At 32.8% G+C, this 18,305-nt stretch overlaps 2 protein-coding genes across 9 annotated transcripts; one reads left to right on the plus strand and one right to left on the minus strand.

The window, feature by feature from the left end:
• Positions 1-93: 93 nt before the first annotated feature.
• Positions 94-11,185, minus strand: Graf (GTPase regulator associated with FAK). 5 transcript variants are annotated; one of them, XM_031984363.2, is made up of 21 exons: positions 10,959-11,185; positions 8,520-8,677; positions 8,168-8,193; positions 6,836-6,907; positions 6,656-6,757; positions 6,461-6,571; positions 6,270-6,374; positions 5,639-5,710; positions 5,439-5,505; positions 5,252-5,349; positions 5,074-5,168; positions 4,503-4,584; positions 4,267-4,369; positions 3,970-4,191; positions 3,543-3,648; positions 3,129-3,459; positions 2,582-2,771; positions 2,336-2,492; positions 2,185-2,241; positions 2,032-2,111; positions 94-1,802 (listed from the first exon to the last, which is right to left on the minus strand). In XM_031984363.2, the coding sequence occupies exons 3-21, from the start codon at positions 8,168-8,170 to the stop codon at positions 1,711-1,713; spliced, it is 2,145 nt and encodes a 714-aa protein (XP_031840223.1). In that variant the 5' UTR covers positions 8,171-8,193; positions 8,520-8,677; positions 10,959-11,185; the 3' UTR covers positions 94-1,710. The 5 variants fall into 5 exon arrangements, with proteins under 5 accessions (XP_031840223.1, XP_031840219.1, XP_031840220.1 ...); XM_031984359.2 differs by lacking the exon at positions 8,168-8,193 and adding an exon at positions 9,230-9,393 and having other exon boundaries at positions 10,959-11,183; XM_031984360.2 differs by lacking the exon at positions 8,168-8,193 and adding an exon at positions 9,230-9,393 and having other exon boundaries at positions 9,478-11,183.
• Positions 11,186-11,469: 284 nt separating this feature from the next.
• LOC116430353 (uncharacterized) lies at positions 11,470-18,251 on the plus strand. 4 transcript variants are annotated; one of them, XM_076371593.1, is made up of 21 exons: positions 11,470-11,845; positions 12,588-12,714; positions 12,806-12,997; positions 13,078-13,196; positions 13,298-13,547; positions 13,624-13,836; positions 13,913-14,091; positions 14,169-14,378; positions 14,488-14,647; positions 14,723-14,797; positions 14,853-15,188; positions 15,275-15,434; positions 15,561-15,766; positions 15,838-15,985; positions 16,067-16,260; positions 16,335-16,472; positions 16,565-16,661; positions 16,747-16,823; positions 16,892-17,075; positions 17,312-17,478; positions 17,817-18,251. In XM_076371593.1, exons 2-21 carry the CDS (start codon positions 12,667-12,669, stop codon positions 17,982-17,984), a joined length of 3,321 nt encoding a protein of 1,106 aa, XP_076227708.1. In that variant the 5' UTR covers positions 11,470-11,845; positions 12,588-12,666; the 3' UTR covers positions 17,985-18,251. The 4 variants fall into 4 exon arrangements, 3 of the variants coding, with proteins under 3 accessions (XP_076227708.1, XP_076227709.1, XP_076227707.1); XM_076371594.1 differs by having other exon boundaries at positions 12,604-12,714; positions 17,315-17,478; XM_076371592.1 differs by having other exon boundaries at positions 11,472-11,845; positions 12,604-12,714.
• Positions 18,252-18,305: the final 54 nt, after the last annotated feature.

The raw sequence follows: 18,305 nt of genomic DNA on the forward strand, positions 1-18,305 counted from the left end.
ATTATTGCAATATAAACAAATGATTATTGCCTATGAGATCTCCTAGAAACTACATACTGGAGCAATATCTTTCAGTACAAATATATTTAAATATCGTGTAAAATTTGTAGGATTTATTGGAGTGGTCTAAAAATCGTTTACACGCTCTCTTTACAATTCTCTCTCGCTCTCTAATTTCGCCTTGCTCGCACGATCTATCTCACGCCGTTGCTCTTTACAATCTGCTGCGATGCTCGGCGGTCTCCTAGCATCGCGTGGCTTACAGAAAACAAGTTGTTTACTGACAATGTAGTTTAACAACTGTCGCTTGTCTCTAACATACTCGTTTCTACGACTCGCTCCTACATCAACCTATACCACTATCCGACCTCTGATATCTGTACCGTCTTTACTGATATTCGGTTGACTTGGTTCACTGCTTCACGTGGTCTGCGGCGGTAGACGTTAACGAAGCAATCTGTCGTTGCGCGAATTTCTAACTGTATAGGGCCCTAAGAATTCATTGGCCAGCTCTAAACCTGTACCCTGCCGAGTGCGTTTAATCGCAGCCAAATCTTCCTCTCGGTAGTTCCTCGCCTCTTCGCTTCCCCAGAACGCTGGATTTTATCTCGCTCGCTCTCGAATCGCGCGACCCATTCTTCGAATAAGTCCCGCACTTCCGGGTTGCCTCGCAACCTCGCGTGGGTCCCAAAGAGTGCGCGGAACGGTGTCGTACTTGTGCTGCGGTGCGTCGTCGTATTTACACATTGTTGCGCTAAATCTAAATATCTGTACCATTGTTCGCGTTACGGGTGTGCTGATTTGATCAGCAAAGGCCCCGACCTGTTCCGCCGGTCGCCCTAGACCCTGCTTCTTTACCACCGAGAGGTTTCGGCGTCCCGGCCAGCCCCGGTTTCCACGCGCCTGACAGATGTTGCTCGTGCAACCGCCTTATAAGCTCGTTCTTGGTTCTAACCGTTGTTAGAAGCCTTTACAATATCTCGTCGAACCGCGTGACTGTAAAGCTATTCCTTGATCCATCGCTATAGCACTCGATACGCGAGTAGACGAAACGCAGTTGGTTACACGCCACACCAATGCCTCCTACTTTATTCCGACCTGACTCCAACGAATCCGGTGGGGTCCCCAAGATTCGTAGGATTTACCGGAGTGGTCTAAAAATCGTTTACACGCTCTCTTTACAATTCTCTCTCGCTTTCTAATTTCGCTCGCTCGCTCGCATGATATCTATCTCATATACCGTTGCTCTTTACAATCTGCCGCGATGCTCGACGGTCGCCTAGCATCGCGCGGCCTACGGGGAGAACAAGTTGTTTATCGCAACGCGTGGCGACGGTTTATCAACCGCCGCTTATCTCTAACGACTCGTTCCTACGGCTCGCTCCTACATATATATGTATACATACACGTACATACATATATATGTATATAATATGTATATATATAAATTTTCTACAATTGATTATATACAATATAGACCTTTTTTTGAGCAAAGAGGCTCCTAATAAATAAAAAATGTATATACGATTGTATATATATATAATTGACTATGTAAATTGTACCCAAAAGAATTTAAATACAAAAACATTGTGTTCCATGAATGTTGTGTCGTAACATTCATGAATACATGCTTCGATAGGCAATAGTACAAAAGAAAGATACAATTACGGAATGTAAAAACAATGTAGGCACTCTTTGGTTTTTCCAAATTCAAGGTAATTGTTCAACATAATTCTTTGGTACCAGTCCTGTCTTGCCATTTAGTGTACCTTCTAACCAGCCTGGTTCCACAGAGGCCTTTACTATAATGAGAAATTAATTCCAATATTTTCATTTGAAGTATAATTAACAGACCGTGGATATTTATGTATTTGTAATGTATGAGAATGTGTGTAAAATCCAATGAAACGAAATGTTTGCAATGTCTCCTTAGATTTTGTGTTTCCATAGTGATCTATAGAAATACGAATATACATAAATATCCGTAGTTGAATATTTAACAGATGAAATTATACAACATATTTTCCATACCATTTGTAATAATTTGATTTGGTTGAAATGATAATTCTCCATCGTTCTCTGCCAGACAAGCATATAAAGTACGGACTCTCCTAAAAATGGAGTACGGCTGTTAAATTCAATTCCATGAAAGCATTTATTTACAAACGAGAAACATGTACTTACCAAATACCAGGTACTTGCCCAGGACTTGAACGTCCACTACTGGGTGATGTATTAACTCTATAGAGAATTGTAGATATTACAAGAAAAGAAAAAATATTACGAAATAAATGCGATTCTTTCTATATGGTAAAAAGAAAAAATAAAAACTTACACGGATACTGATGGATTATTTCGTTGGGCGTAGCCTGATGCATAATGCACGGACATCATGGAACTACGCTTTTGTTTCACCGGTAAATCGGATGAAAAGGAATGAGGGTCAGATGCAATTGACTCGCTTGAACTACTTGTGTTGCCACTTGTTAATACTACAAACGTATACAAGATATCGTTTTTAATTGTCGTTAATGTATATAAAATCGGGGAACCAAAGAATAGGTTGAAAAAAAAAGGTAACCTTTATCTGCGGAATGGTACATAACGTTCGCATTAGTTAATTTGACTCGCCCGCTTCGACTGTCTAAATATGTTGGCATTCTATGGCTCGCATGTTCTGTTTCCTCGTAATCACCATTCTTACGATCGTCGACAGAGGACGACTTAGTAACAACTGCTAACGGACCATCATAATACGATCTTGTAACGAGCTATGAAAATCAGTCTCTATTATTCCAATGAATTTCCAACTTCCTTTTTTTTTACATATAGCGTGTTTTAGAATATGTTTCATCGCTATGCTCTTAGTGTACAAGTAAGTAAGTTACAAGTACAAGTTATTCAGGCGCAATTTCAAACGTGATTTATCTTAAAACACTATCATCGTTTATTTTGAAAGTGGTTCAAGTCCATTTGCGTTTGTTTTGATATGTTACAGGGTTGCATTTCTATCGATAAATAAATCTTAATTAACTAGATTATCGGTACATAATTTTCTTTCGAGTACATAAACAGACTTTCACCACTTTTAAAATAAATGGTCAATACGAAATAGATTGATAAATTACATGTGCATGCGGAGAAGATATATTAGCGTGCATTGGATATCTTAAAAAAGATGTGCCATTCCCAGAAGACGTCGACCCATCCTCGGCATTAACACGTTGCGACTTCGAAGGAACAGGGTTTTGTGTGATCTGCGTTGAGCGTATTATATCTTGCGGTGGACCAGCGATTATTCTCTCACAGTTTTCAATTAAAATTTCAACTACGATATTATAGAATTTAATATCCATAATAGAAGCGACGGTTTCTTCTTCCGGTCTTAATAAAGACGGACCAAAGCATACGGCCAAATTGCCAATAGTCATTAAGTTTTTATCGCTCTTCTTTGCCACACTAAAAAGAAATGTAAATGTAAGTATGCATACTTGTAAATTTTTAAAGATAAGTAATTAAAGTGTATTGAACATAATTTCTACCTGCACAAGTGTCTGATAAGAAGAATCAGCATGTTGAAATTCGCTATTGGCAGTCGATAAACGAGATTATGAATATCATTTACACGCGCTTCTTTCATTTCTTGTTCTGTTAAATCGAATAAAGAGAATAATTACATTGTGTTAATAAATACGTTAATTATATATATACATATATTATATACATATATATATATATATATATATATATATATATATATATATATATATATATATATATATATATATATATATATAGAGAGAGAGAGAGAGAGAGAGAGAGAGAGAAAGAGAGAGAAACGAAATGAAAATTGAGAACCGAAGAATTTTACAACAATATGTACTCACTATAATTCAACAGAATAAAAGTAACTGTTTTAATTTCAGGATTTTAGATAAAAACAATATTGTAGAGAATACCTATACGCACTCGCAGCTGAAATGAAACTATTGTAGTAGCGGAAAGTCATTAACGGTTCGGATAATGTCCTCAGATAAGTTTTAAGTGCACTGGTAATTGTTTTACTTTCCCATTCAAAACGATCGTCCATATTAAGCTTTTCCAGTTTCCTTCTATCTAATCCCATTGCTAGAAGCTTATTTACCTTTGACGCAACACCAACTACTCTGTATAAACCTTGTTCCTCAAGACCTAAAAGTATAATATATTGTAACAGAATTATTTTATGGGACTATTAATATTCGCTATATACGAGGCAAACCTTACCCCTGTCTTCAAGTGCAGTAATGCATTTCGACACAAACATAAAACCTGTTTCGTCTAATACATTTTCTTCGGATTTCGTTGCTGCACCTACTACAGGACAGTTCTGAAAGTAAAGAATATGACATTTTCGATTTTTTATACTGTAATATACTTTAAATAAACTTAAGAAAACTGACAGACGTAGGTAATATTTTTAAGGAAAATTAGAACAAGTGTAAACAAAGTAAAATACGTACCGGTTCTTTACCATCCATGGCATCTAACCATAATTTCCTGTCTTCCTCAGAAAGTGCTTGGAATGTATATACAACATTTGGCCTGAAAAAATGAGAAAACTGTAAAATAAAAATTATAGGCAACATATAAAAACGTTTTTGTATTAGTAGTAAAAGAGGACTATTATATAATACCTATATTCAAATGTGAAAAGAAAAATATAATTGCAATATTATATATGTATCATTGATTATTCTATACATCTACAAATATTTTTGATAGAATTTAAAAAATACAGGTAAAAAAAATGAAAACATAAATAATATTTCAGTAAAAAACTGGAGGAAGCATGGTTTTATTTTACACGTGAGTTCGAATGTCTAGAAATATGAAAATATGACTAAAAGTAGGTCATCTATCACCTACCTTATATTCCCAAGAATTCAAAACGTATGAAACTTTGAAGAATAGACATTTAAACATAAAACACAGTATCTGGTTAGATAAATTGTTTAAACTGCCACGTTCCAGATTTTACTGCTAAAAATGTTTAAGAATCTTTATAAGGCAAAGTAGCCGAATTTTACTTACTTATCAACGGTAGTGATGTCAAAGCAGAACCGTTTCTCTATCGTGTCCGATGTACGACGTACACATGATGCCAACGTCAAAATCTCTTTAGTACTCTGTTTAAATGTAAGTGATACGAATCATTTAATAAAAACGACTCGTAGCTTTTAAAATTGTCTACACCTCAAATTTTACTTACAAACTTTCCTGTTAGCTGATTGTAAGGTATCATTGTGAACTCCTTTTTATCCTTCTGATATGTACAATATTGTTTTGTCCATGTTGTACCAAATGCTTCTGTTTAATTAAAGTATTTGTATAAAATAAATTGGGATCATGATGAAGTTCAATATAAACATTAATTTCGGTAAAAAATATACACTTACTTTTCTCCATAAGAAACAAATATCCTTCTCGCGTGTAAAGTTTATTGACACCAGTTTCCACTGTAGACTACAAAAATGTTATAGAAATTAATACATTTATCATTGTATTATTATATTAGTTTTCCATGATACTGTTACTTCCATTAAAAAATTTCATTAATAATTAAATCTGACAATCTCAAAAATAACACATTACATACCTTTTTCATATCCTTCATTTTATTCATAAGCGATTCTGTTTTATCCCGGGTAGCAAGGAAATTTTCTCTAGTCTTGTAAAACACACGCACACACATAAAATTCATAATTAGTAAGCTATTTATCATGCTGTTATCCTAATTGTATATGCACCACACAATACTTTAGTAAGAAGTTATGCCTAAGGTACTTCTACGAGTAGTTGAACATTAACGATCAATCTGATTATAAAGATTGTGAAATTATTAACATAAAATATACTTTCAAATGCCACACAAAACTTCGTAAATACCCAAGTTACATATTTCCCAAATTATTCTTTTCAAATATTTAGAGTATGCTGAATCACATTCTTCTAATGTAAACAACAAATAACTCTGTTGATTATAATAACAATAAAAGATACTACATGTTATTCATCGTGGGTAGTCCTTAGAAGTTTGAATGTGAAACAACAATACGGAATATATTTAATACATTTTGGTAAATCAATGTTACAATGCATGAAGCAACTTCTTTGTCATTTGAATAGTGCTGATGTAAGTAATAAGTTTTAGAATCGTGCCTCTGTAATACTAATGCTCCTTTCATGAATTTTTAAGCAATGGATTAACAAGTTAAACAAACACTAACCTTCTGTATTTTTAATTGTAGTTCAGTCATATAAGGTTTAAAATCCTTTGCAACTTCATGACCTTGATGGTAAAAAGTCAACCAACCAAACATGAAGCCCAACAACTGAAAAAAATTAATTTTTTACAATACAAGCGTTTATGACAAAATAAAAAATGTGAGAAGACGATTCTTGTATATAAAAAACTTACAGTTTCAACAAATTCAAACTTCTTACGCTCTTGTACTTCTTGAAGCAGGAATACATATTCTAAACTAGCTTGACAAAAATGTCTTTCGGCCATTTCCAATGTTGCATCAGCCTGAGTATAATATATTTTCTATTAGATTAATCTTAGACAATATAATTATCTATAGCTTTTCTTTCATATAAAAAATATTTGTACCTCTTGAAGAACATTGTCCTGCTTTTTGGTGGACAGATTTAAATAGCGTTCTTGGCTCTGACAAAATTTAATGGTTTGTTTTTCAAACTTCTTTTTACCGTCCTATAAATGTATTAATACCATAGATCATTTCATAAGTCATTGTTTCGCAACATGCACGCAAAAACATTATTAGATTACCTTAACTCCTCCGATATGTTCTTTTCTAAAATTCTCCAGGGGCAGTATAATCTGATCATACGCACGTTCAAGCTAAAAATAAATTCTTTCTTTTAATAAAAAGAAAAACCTTTTTTTTCATATAATTATTTCTAAATTTATAAAATTTATAAACAATGATTTTTCCTCGAATTTTTAAGTGTATACACATAAAAGACAGTTATATATGTGCCACACATATCACACAACAAATAAAAATGATAGTAAGTAATTTAAATTATTTATTTGATATAATGAATATTTCCTACTAATCTAATCTAGTAACACTTCATATGAAAACATAATTTTAATATTTTAATAATTAATAAAAATTTAATTTAACTATTCTATTTTCTATAGCTTCTCATTCATATGAGAAAAATAGAACTAAGTTCAAATAAAATATAATACGTCTTAATGAAATCTTATGTAAATACATGAAATGAAAATATACCTATGAAGATATACCTATTTATGCATAAAATTGTTGCATGATGGTTCACCTAATGTATTCAAGACATACTGATGTATCAAGTGATACATTATGTACAAATATGTGTTCTTTAGAAAGGTTCTTTCAATTACCCAAGCACAAAATATTAAAGCAGAATATGTTATTTATAATAATTGCCAAATTTGAGATAAACTTTAAATATTTAATTTGATTATTTAATATAAACGTTTATAAACATCATGAAATAGTTTACTATATTATAAATGGTGTGTAATGGTAAGTATTAAAACAGAAAATTAAGAGATTATTCACATCACTAGAACACATTCTTCATTTGATGGTGAAAGTAATCATATGTATGTGACCTATGTTCACACACATGCATTCGTATTATTATAATAAAACAAGCAGAACAAAATAAAATTCATTTTGCATAACATATATAAAGATATGTAGGTAAGCTTACCCATAAGATCATGGGAGTACGAAATTTGTTATAAAATCTATGCTATCATTATAAAAATAGTACTAATATAATCTAGTCAGGTTTTAGTTTTCTATGCATAACACTTTAACTGAATGCTTTAACACATTGTGAAAATTTGTTCTAATATGTAACAATTACATGCAATAATTTAGTATCCCTAAATCTGGGTTCAGTATTTAGAAAGAGGACGTTGAAGAAAATTTTGAAGAGAAAACAAAAGCATTTCTGTGCACTCAAAAACACGAGAAAATATGTACATCATAATTCCCTAAATCATTTGCTATTTTTGTATTGAAATATATGCAACACATTATAAATCCATAAGCAAAATAGTGCAAAAAATTTTGTTTGAAAATATAACTAAGAAATATACCATTAAATAACCAGGTACAGCTCCTTCTATAAAAACAAAGTTTTTATAATCACATTTTTATACTAATAAAAAGATTCTTATAATGGTTCAATAAAAAAAGTTTAGTAACAATTTTTTGTTTGAAATATATACAATATATCTTATATTTTTTGTTTCTAATAACAAAATGCAGGTAAAATATTTTGTTAAACATAATATTTATATTTTTAGATAGTGATTTTACGTTGACATCATTTTTTTTATCAATAAATACACTTCAGTTAATTGTATAAACAAATTGAGAAATTCTTAATTACTTCTAAAGGTAGAACTATATAACTATTCACATTTATATACTAAAAACGTTGCATACCATGCGATCCCTTTCATCCTCTATTGATGCAATAAGTTTACCAAATTCCTCTAGACTTTGAGATATGTGTGTTTCGTCTTCAGTTTGAGTTTCTCCGATGCATTCAAAGCTAAAATTCTGCAATGTTCTGGAAAACGTTCTCTGGGCTCTGGACAAATCTAAAAATAATTATTTGTTTTATAATTACAAGTAAAATCTTCCGATAATCTTTTCCTAAGTTAACACTATTATCTTATCAATCAGATAAATACCTACAAAAAGAGTTAAAGCGAAACAGTAAATGTTCTCAGTATTTGGGAATACTTCGGGAAAAAAAATACATAAAAAGAAATTTGATTTTTTACAAAAGGACATATTCGTAACAGTTTCCACGGAATAAGATACCAAATAAACAAATAATATTCATGTACCGACGCAATGGCAAATGTAAAAGGAAAAGAAAGAAAATTTGTCAGTGCCAAAGATAAATTGAAATGGTGAAGTGAAATCAACGAACCATAGATAAATGCGCTAAATCTCGATTAAAAGGAGGTTAGTCACAATGACAGGATTAACTGAAAATATTGTTAATTATTCTAAATGTTACGAGTGAAACGGTCACGACTTATCACGGGAAACATAATACGGTAGTAAAATAGAATTACGGTGACAGCAGCTGTTAAACAGCAGACGCACACCGTCTTATCGCATACATAGAATAATAAACTTACTTTTGGCAGCTAGTAAAAGATCTTTGACCTCTTTGATGAGCCGTTTAATCTGTTGGCTGGTTTTCTCCAATTCATGTTCATGATAATGAAGATTTTCTCGAAAATAGGGGCTATCAGTTAAGCAATCCGTAAACTCTAATGGTTTGAGGCCAGCACCCATTATTCTTGATTGTGTGTTAAAGTTCGAAAGTCATTAATAAGTTGAAACAACCGAACGAAACGAGTCAACACTTAATAACAGGTATTACAAGTTACGACTATTTTGACGGGTACAGAAGATCTTCTACCGCGGTAGGCGCATCGAGTCACTTCGTGGCGGGAATACACGTAACGAAAACACAAGGGCCGTTCCGCGATATTTCTCCTGTTTATTGCTAGTCATGAACAAAGATACATTTTCCGAAACTTCATTAAGGCTAATGCGAATCACAAGTTAGATAATACGGACTGGAATTTTGCGATGTCGATTAAAGATCATATACCCTCTTCAGTCGCAGGTGTGAACTACATTTTACATGGCGGGACATTCAAATTACTTCACAACAACGCTAATAATCGAACCGTGAATGCCTATATAAATTAACTCAATTACTCATTCAACGAAACTTTCTTCCTTCGAGTATTGGTTTTATTAGGTAAAAAAAAAAAAATCTTTTGGATCTTTGCAAGAGGCTTTATTTTATTATGCATGCATCGGATAATTAATTTTTGTGGCTTTGAATATACCATGAACATATGAAATCCACAGTTTAATGTTATTTTATGATAAATGAGATTTCGTCATAGTTGGAATTTTTATTTAAATAAATAAATAAATAAAGAACTACTTATTTAAACAGACTAAATATACCAGCTTCAAAGTATGCATTAATTGTGTACTCTGATATGTATGTATAATTGTAGTTATACATTTAAATGATGAATGAGATTAACCAATTTTCGGTATGAGTTTGTTTACTTTCAAGGAAACATACAAAAGAGAGACAGGTGATATGTACAAAGACACATAGTGATTTTTTTTGGAGGGAAACTCAATTTTCTTTGATTCAAAATAGAATTAGAAGTATCACTATGTCCTTAGGAACATGTGATTAAAGAATGTAGATATTAACAACTGTTAATTCCTAATAAACTTCCAATTACTTGTTATATCAGAAAATAAGGTCAATATTTTTTGATAATTCATGTTGATATTAAATTTCAATAAATTCATATTTAATCAATTGCTGTAATAGCTTGCAAACAGCTAATTGCCCATATAATAATATCATTCATTCAGTGATTATACTTGCACTGATTACAAAGAAAGTCTAAATTATCTCCTCCATAAAAAGATCATTATAGAAAGTGCATACGTCATATGTATGTGTGCACAGATGCATGCATATATATGTTTATGTATGTACTTACACAGTTTTGGATCAGATATTTATTACATTCATTGCTTTCTAATAATTTTGAAATCAATATTGAAACTACTACAGTAACAGAACTTTACAAAAACATTGTGAATTTGCGGAATATCTTCTACATAAAAATTAGTAACTAATCATGCAACTATGCTTTCTAAAAAATGATAGTATTTACATTTCTTCGGAATATAATAATAATAAACATCTAAGTTACAGTATTAATTTTGTAAATCAATTGCATCGTAGAGAATACCGACTAACTTTTCCAATATTCTTTTTGCGTGACAAAGAGTGCTCGTCAAAATATTAATACTTACTTAACAGTAGAAAGATTCGTGGATATTTAGAAGCAAAATTTGCTTTCTCGAATCTGCTTTAATCTTATGCATTTCTCAAGCGACTCCAAAATGTTTTTTCAGATTGACGTACCATTGTACATTACCAAAGCTACATTGCATTCTACCCAACAAAGATCGATCTTCGATACAAAATGTCTACGTCTTGAACGAGTCTTCAATTACCATAAACTTAACCATGAACAATATGGTTGAAGAACGGTGTTCTACAGCTACGCCAATGACAAATTTCCAAATGTCATTAAGCTTACTATTAAACAAAAATGCATTTAATAATTAATTAGATTCCGCTATGAATAATGACGCAATTGATATTTTTATCACAATACAGATATAATAAAGAAATTATACATATTCGAAAAACGCCAATATATCCTTGTGATAAATTTATTTCTATTGCAAAGTTTTTATAGAAATCTTGTATTTTTACTTTATTTTTTGTTCAACTACCTTCTGTATGCATCCATCATATTTGTTTAAAAGAAATTAACGTTTCACAGAAAACAGCAAACTCGCCCTTAGGTGGTCCAATGTTGGCTGAGCTCGCGAAATGTAAATTGAATATCTCGCTAGAGAGAAATGTGATCAGTTTTCCAGTCTATGCTTGTGTGTAGTGTTTGTATAATAGGTTACATTGTGTCCTAAAATGACGTTTCCGACTTGTAAATATTATTTATTTGACGCCAAATAATTTTTGTTCAACATCGGGACTCGTTGACAAGTATTATCATTGTCTGTAAACTAGTGTATTATTTATCAATCGGTGTGAGGTTATGATAAGGAAATTGACTTGAGTCACATCCTGTGCCCAATGTTTACCATTAGATCACTTTTTGGATCCCTTAAAGGTAAATAATATAACATGTATGTTTTAATAAAAGTATTTAGGTGTACGTAGCTTTAATTCATGAACATTTACATAACCTCCTACATAGCGTGCTTGTTTTGACATTCGGTAGACTCACGCTGTGGTTAAAGCATATTCCCGTATATTCAGATTACTGTTGTAAATACCTTTTTGTTTTGATAAATTTCGACGGTTGATATCAGTTTCCGATCATTAATAGTTTTCTACTTAAACTGTTGGTCACAGTTATTGCAATAACTATATTTTAAATAACTGTTATAATATTCAATAGATGAGATAAGAAACTCACTAGACTCATCAATAAATAATAAACATATAAATTTCTTAACTATGAGATATTTAAAGTTTATTATTTGCCATAATAAGTGACCTTCTTAGTCTCTGTATTTGTACATAAAGAAGTTTGTTTTTTAACAAAGTTTTTTTTATTGTTTACTTATACCTATTTATTTGTTTGTTTCTAATAAAGTTAAATATGTCTATAAATTATACAATTCTTCGCATACTAACATATTACTTTCATTCTTAACAAAATCATTTATTGATGAAAATTATTAAGCAAATAAAAATTATTGAGTTAATCTATTAGAAAAATGTATATTTTACATAAGTATGTTAATTTATATATAATTAACAATAATATAATATCTGTATTTCCTAAAAAATGAACTTTGTTTAAGTATCTTTTTAAACATGTTAATTTGTTTTTTGTATTAAAACAGGATGACATTATTTCAGATCGTGAAGATTTATTATTATATCAGATATGACATTAAATGGTGTTAGTAATCAGAAATTAAAATGATTGGTACAGCCTGTAGTTTAGAAGATGCGTGTCGGCAGGCTCAGGTATTATTAATAATCATATTTCGATAATTGCCAAAATTTACTTACAGAATTCCATTTAGTTATGTTTATATGTATATTTTTTGTTACATAGGATATGATTAACCAAGTATCTAAATGTTGGAAAAGTGTTCAAGGACAAAACTCTTTGAACTTAACATCTGACAAGTCATCTACTCATAAAAAGGAACAGAGTCATTCTAAACATAGCATACAGTCTAAATTAACTAGATTATATTTTGAAGAACTTACCAAAGTTCCTCATGCTACTCCTGATTCAGTCTTGGTATATGTTTTTTATACATTTTATAAATACATGAAAATATTAAAACTAATTTTAACTCACTGTTCCTTTGAATTGTATAGAACAACCTTGAAAATGAATGTGATCTTTTGGGAAGATTGGTGCAAAGAGAGGGTTTACACACATTAATTGTTAATCTCTACGCTGGTAATAAAGGATACTCATTAGCTGTAAGAAATAGGTGAGCATTTTGAGTGTACTTCATGCTACTACATATATAAGTATAGAAAAGTATATAAAGATTTGAAAAAAATGTCTGATTGTATAATTTTAATTTAACAGCGATAAGGGAAATCAATATGATAAAAATACAATATTAGCTGAAACACAACTGATGGGTTACGAACAGGGTGAATTGCTTTCATGCATAGATAATGGTCAGTTACCTGCAATGTTAGCAGAACAACTGGAATCCAGTCATTCTCATTTATTTTATGATGGCTGTATCATAGCTGAAGTTCGAGATTACAGAAAAGCATTTCCTCATACTAAAGCTGAAGTTCATCATGTGCTTCTTAAGCCTACAACACAGGTAAAGAGCATGTTACTGTCTTAAAAAGATATTAACAGTAGACAATGTAATCAATTAATCTTCTAAAACATTTTAGAGTGTACTTTCTGATGTATCAACTTTAACTAGCGATGGAGATTGGAGTCATGAAGAACGATTAATGTTAGAATCACACTTAGTTGCAGCTACCCAGGGACCTCTATGCCTGGATCCAAATCCTATTCCTAGTTTAGCTACAACAAGACTACGACAGTCTAAATCCCTTCTTACAGATCATCAACTTATGCGACAAGCCAAAAAGTTTTCTCAGGTAATTTAAATTTACTTTTCTACTCTGTAAATATATTAGTATCAGTATGTTCTAAATTACATACCATTCATTATAGGTCACAGTAAATCGAAAAAGAAAATTGGAGCAATTAGCACAACCAGAAGGATTAACAATACAAGACTTAATGCAAAAATTAAGAGCAAAGAGAGGAGTAGTTACAACCACTGCCTGTCCACCGCCTTCTCTTACGAACCCACCCTTACTTCCTCCAAATTCACCCATTGATGTTCTAAGGTTTGTTGTTTTCTTAGATAAATTTTTGTTTATATACGATGCGTTACATTAACATTACAATGTTTCATGCATAACAGATTTGCAAAAGCATATGAACGTCCGCGAGAAACAAAAGACTGTTTGCCACAAGTAATAGAGGAGTATATATTAGAAACTGGAGGAAGTCAAGGTGAAATAGATCACATAAAGCTCTCAATTCTGCAAAGACCTTCTAATTCTGAGTACCTGGGAGAGCTTTATATGGACAAGAATCATCGTGAAGGAGAGAAAAACGGATCTGCATGTCGGTTAGTAGCTACACATTTATTTCAATTTTTTTTTAACTAAACGTTCATTTTTTGCCCGATTAAGCCACAGAAATAACATGAAAATAATTGAAATTTAATGTCTGTAAAGGTTTACGTTAGGTACAAGAGTGCTTGCAAATCACTACATCCAGCAGTTCACAGAAATTTTCACAGAAGAAGGTAGGAAAAATGTTCGAATAAAGCATGTTGTACCCGGGCAGGTCCCTCGTGTTACATGCACACCTGGTATGCAACGAGCGCATCAACAGGTATGAGTATTTTTTTAAATATTACATTTAACAAACGCTTAAGAATATATCTAATCTCCTCATATATGGTCCCAGGCGCAACAAGCAAAAGCAGCGCAGTTAGTGGCTCAACAGTTACAGCAAGCTCAATCTCAACACGTGGCGCAGCAGGTAGACAGCATTATTTCGTTTTATGTAAAGCGATGTGTAACAATGATTCTTTTAGATTTTATCACGAGCTCAAGGTCAGTTGAACACATTGGCTGGCCAAGTAGCTTCAATGAAAGCTATGTCGGAAGCTACCACATCTGCACAAAATAATCTGGCATGCGTGGATGCAGCAAATATGCCGCAAGTTATTGCCCAAAATGAGGCTACATCGATGAGCCCAGGGCAATCTTTGACCAATGGTGGATCGAATGCTTCCACTTCTGTACAAATTGATAATTCTACAATGTCGGTAACCGATGGTAGCTCCTGTAATGGATCTGGTATCTTAGTTTTTCAACAAAAGTCAACCAATAGTATTAATAATGCCACTTCCACGAATGTTCCAGTCTTGGTAAGATACGCGTATATATTACAATTCCTTTTTTTTTTGTAATAACATAGTTTATTATTACATTCTCTGGATGTCTCTTTATACAGCAAGCTCAGTTGCAAGCTGGAACTCAAAATTGCGTTGCGGAAACTGTTAGTCAGAGCCAAAATGAAGTACCATTTAAGAAGCACTCCACTAATCCAGCTATAACCGCTCTTGTAACATCTCTCATGAATTCTGCTCAACAATTTCAGCAACAAGCTGCAGGTTTGCCATATCATTTACTCCACATGTTTATTACCATAATTTATTTTAGCGACTAACTGGTCACAAATATATAATCAGTATCTGTATCTAAACATGTATATATATATACATTAAAAAACTTTGCAGCTAATGCAGCAGCTGCTGCTATGAACAATAGTGCACAGACTACAAATAAGTCAAACAACGCTGCGATTCTTAGTTTATTAAATAGTAGTCCTGCCAATTTAACGCAGCAAAAAGTTCAACCGCGAAGGATCTCCTTGAATGCTTCCATCCCATCTAGAGTTCTTAGTCATGGAAATGTTATTAATGTTCCAAACACCTCTGGCCAGGTAAATAAATAAACGTTGTACGTAACTGTGTATGAAATTATCGTATAATTTCAATAAATGTGTGTTTTCAGGTAAGGGTGAGTTTAAGTTCAGCTTTAACAGGACAGTTGGGCTGTAAGCAGCAACCGGTAAAAGCAACAGCTGTAAGATTAGCTCGGGTACAGGATCCCACTTCAACCCTGGGATTATCCATGCCAGGGTTGTCAGCTTTATTAGCAGGTACGACGTATAGAAATGTATACAAGTTATCAATTACAATTGATTAGTTGAAATTTCAAATATTTTCTTTGATCTTAACAGGGTCGCCGTCTGCGGATAATCCAATACCAGCAATTAACTCCGGTTCCTCCTTACTCGAACGATTAACAGCTTCTTCCAGTCAGAATAATCAGTCCACGAATCCAATGACCACACCGCAATCGACTAACGTAAACTTGCAAGGCGTAAATCTTACTAGTCTGCCAAACTCGATCAACGGTCTTCAAAATGTTCAGGTTGTGGAGAGCTGCTTATTTCTACATATGGCCTAGAAGATGAAATACTACTGTACTATTCCGTTGTACGACAGGTATCATTTCCCGGATTATCACAGCCTATTACGATGTCACTAAATGTGTCAGCGACGACGGGTTCTGTTACACCTACAGGAGTCATTGTTTCCCTGCCTATATCGTCTGCAACCAATACTTGCACCACGGTTTCTAGTGTTAGTTTTCTTTCAATTTCACGCGTTTGCACGTTGCGATCGGTGTTCAGGTTGACTGAGAAATTCATTAATAAAATATACCGTTTTCGTAGATGGTAGCCACGACAGTTGTTACCACGGCCATTGCTGGAAGTACACCAACGGTAGTAATAGCTAATCCTGCCAATACTCATTTGTCACTACCTATCGGTAAGATTATAAAATATGTAATCATAAGATAATTCAGTGTATTTCTACGCACGTATGTGTGTGTGTGTGTGTGTGTGTGTTGCAGCCCAGATAATACCTTCTGGAGTTAAAGGGCTGTCGCAACAGAATATACGTAGCAGTAATTCAGTCACTCTTTCACAGGTAATCTAATTAGAAATTTCTTCATTTGCATTTCGTGTTTATGGTGGGGGTAAATAAATATTTTTTAGGGTGGACAGGCTATTCAACTTGTTGGATCTCAAAGGCCAAGACTTAATCATATGACCCGTCAAGTACAACCAAATCAAGTTAAGTCCACTGTTTTGCCAAATCAGTTAGTAACCGTGGCTAAAACAGTGACGGCAAGTCAGTTAATATTATCTGGTAACAAACAGGTGTTAACTCCTATAATGGGTAAGTTACCGTGAGAACTGTACAACAGTATATATATATATAACGTGTCCTAATAACACGAAGAAACCAGATAGGGTAGACATTTTTGTTTCTATAGATTCGTTTTGTTATTGACATAATGAATATTTAAAAATCAATAGTATATATTCTTTTTATAACATCTTTCGTTTAAGAGAAAACAAAATGAAAATTCTTTTCAATGAACCGACATATATGAAAGATAACATACTTTATAGCAGCAACGAAACCAGTGCTTATGGCGTCTCAGACGACACCTTCTTCCCAAGTAGTACCTGCAAATAAACAAACTTTACTGACAAAATCCTTGCATGCTAGAGCTTCTACAGGGCAGTGCAGTCAGCAAACCCAGAGCCTTGGAGTGGCGACACTAACACAGCAACAAGTACGGAACATGAAATATATATTTTTCATTTCAATATATAATAAATACACCTGGCCCTCGATATACGCGATTCATTTTAACAAAATCGTGTAAATAGAATCTGTCGGTACAAGAGAAAACAAAGTATTGGAAAGAAAAGGTGGTATAAATTTTAGAAAAACATATTTATTTCACATAGCCCAACAAAAGAAATAATAATAATGACATTTCAGAAGACAAAAGTACATTTTATTTGGCGTTATTAAATTCAGATCACGCATAAAATCCATCCCGTAAATCGACGGTTAGGTGTAACTTGTTTCTGTATACAAAATTCTTATATTATTTATATTTTTTAGTTACAGAGAACTCTCGTTAAACCTGTACAGCTCGTTAAACCCGTACAGCAGTTGCAATGTTTAGCTGCGCAACACAAAGTCGCTGTTGCAACGGGAACTGCGCAAAATAGAACTCAAATTGAGCCTCAAAGAAATTCTACATCTGCCCCAGGGGATGACTCAGCCTGAACATGTTCAAATAATTAATAATGTCTCACATTACATTGAAATAATTGGAGCCTGCCAAGAAGGAATGTAATGAGGTGTTTCTGTATATTAGGTTAACGCGGAGATTTGACATTTTAATTATGCATGCAATTATAATTGTAAATTATAAAATTTTTATTCATGACCGATCGATGTTTATCAGCGACGACATATTTTATAAAATCAAGCGTAGATACATACTTTGTGCGCATGTGCAATAAATTATTTCTACAAAAAAAAGAAGAAGAAGGGAAGAACATTATGCCTCGAAATATTACTTTGAGGACGGTTTCAATTATTGTA

The sequence above is a fragment of the Nomia melanderi genome, chromosome 10 (assembly GCF_051020985.1).
Source record: "Nomia melanderi isolate GNS246 chromosome 10, iyNomMela1, whole genome shotgun sequence".
Classification (NCBI taxonomy): Eukaryota; Metazoa; Arthropoda; class Insecta; order Hymenoptera; family Halictidae; genus Nomia; species Nomia melanderi.

What these genes read in the sequence shown, in the direction of transcription:
- Graf (XM_031984359.2), bottom strand. Translation starts at nt 9,389, where the DNA reads ATGGGTGCTGGCCTCAAACCATTAGAGTTTACGGATTGCTTAACTGAT. An exon ending in AAATGAAGGATATGAAAAAG is followed by an intron (nt 5,506 to 5,638) that starts GTATGTAATGTG and finishes ACATTTTTGTAG; the next exon opens with TCTACAGTGGAAACTGGTGT. An exon ending in CCATGGATGGTAAAGAACCG is followed by an intron (nt 4,370 to 4,502) that starts GTACGTATTTTA and finishes CTTTACTTTCAG; the next exon opens with AACTGTCCTGTAGTAGGTGC.
- LOC116430353 (XM_076371593.1), top strand. Translation starts at nt 12,667, where the DNA reads ATGATTGGTACAGCCTGTAGTTTAGAAGATGCGTGTCGGCAGGCTCAG. An exon ending in TTCTTAAGCCTACAACACAG is followed by an intron (nt 13,548 to 13,623) that starts GTAAAGAGCATG and finishes AAAACATTTTAG; the next exon opens with AGTGTACTTTCTGATGTATC. An exon ending in TGCAACGAGCGCATCAACAG is followed by an intron (nt 14,648 to 14,722) that starts GTATGAGTATTT and finishes ATATGGTCCCAG; the next exon opens with GCGCAACAAGCAAAAGCAGC.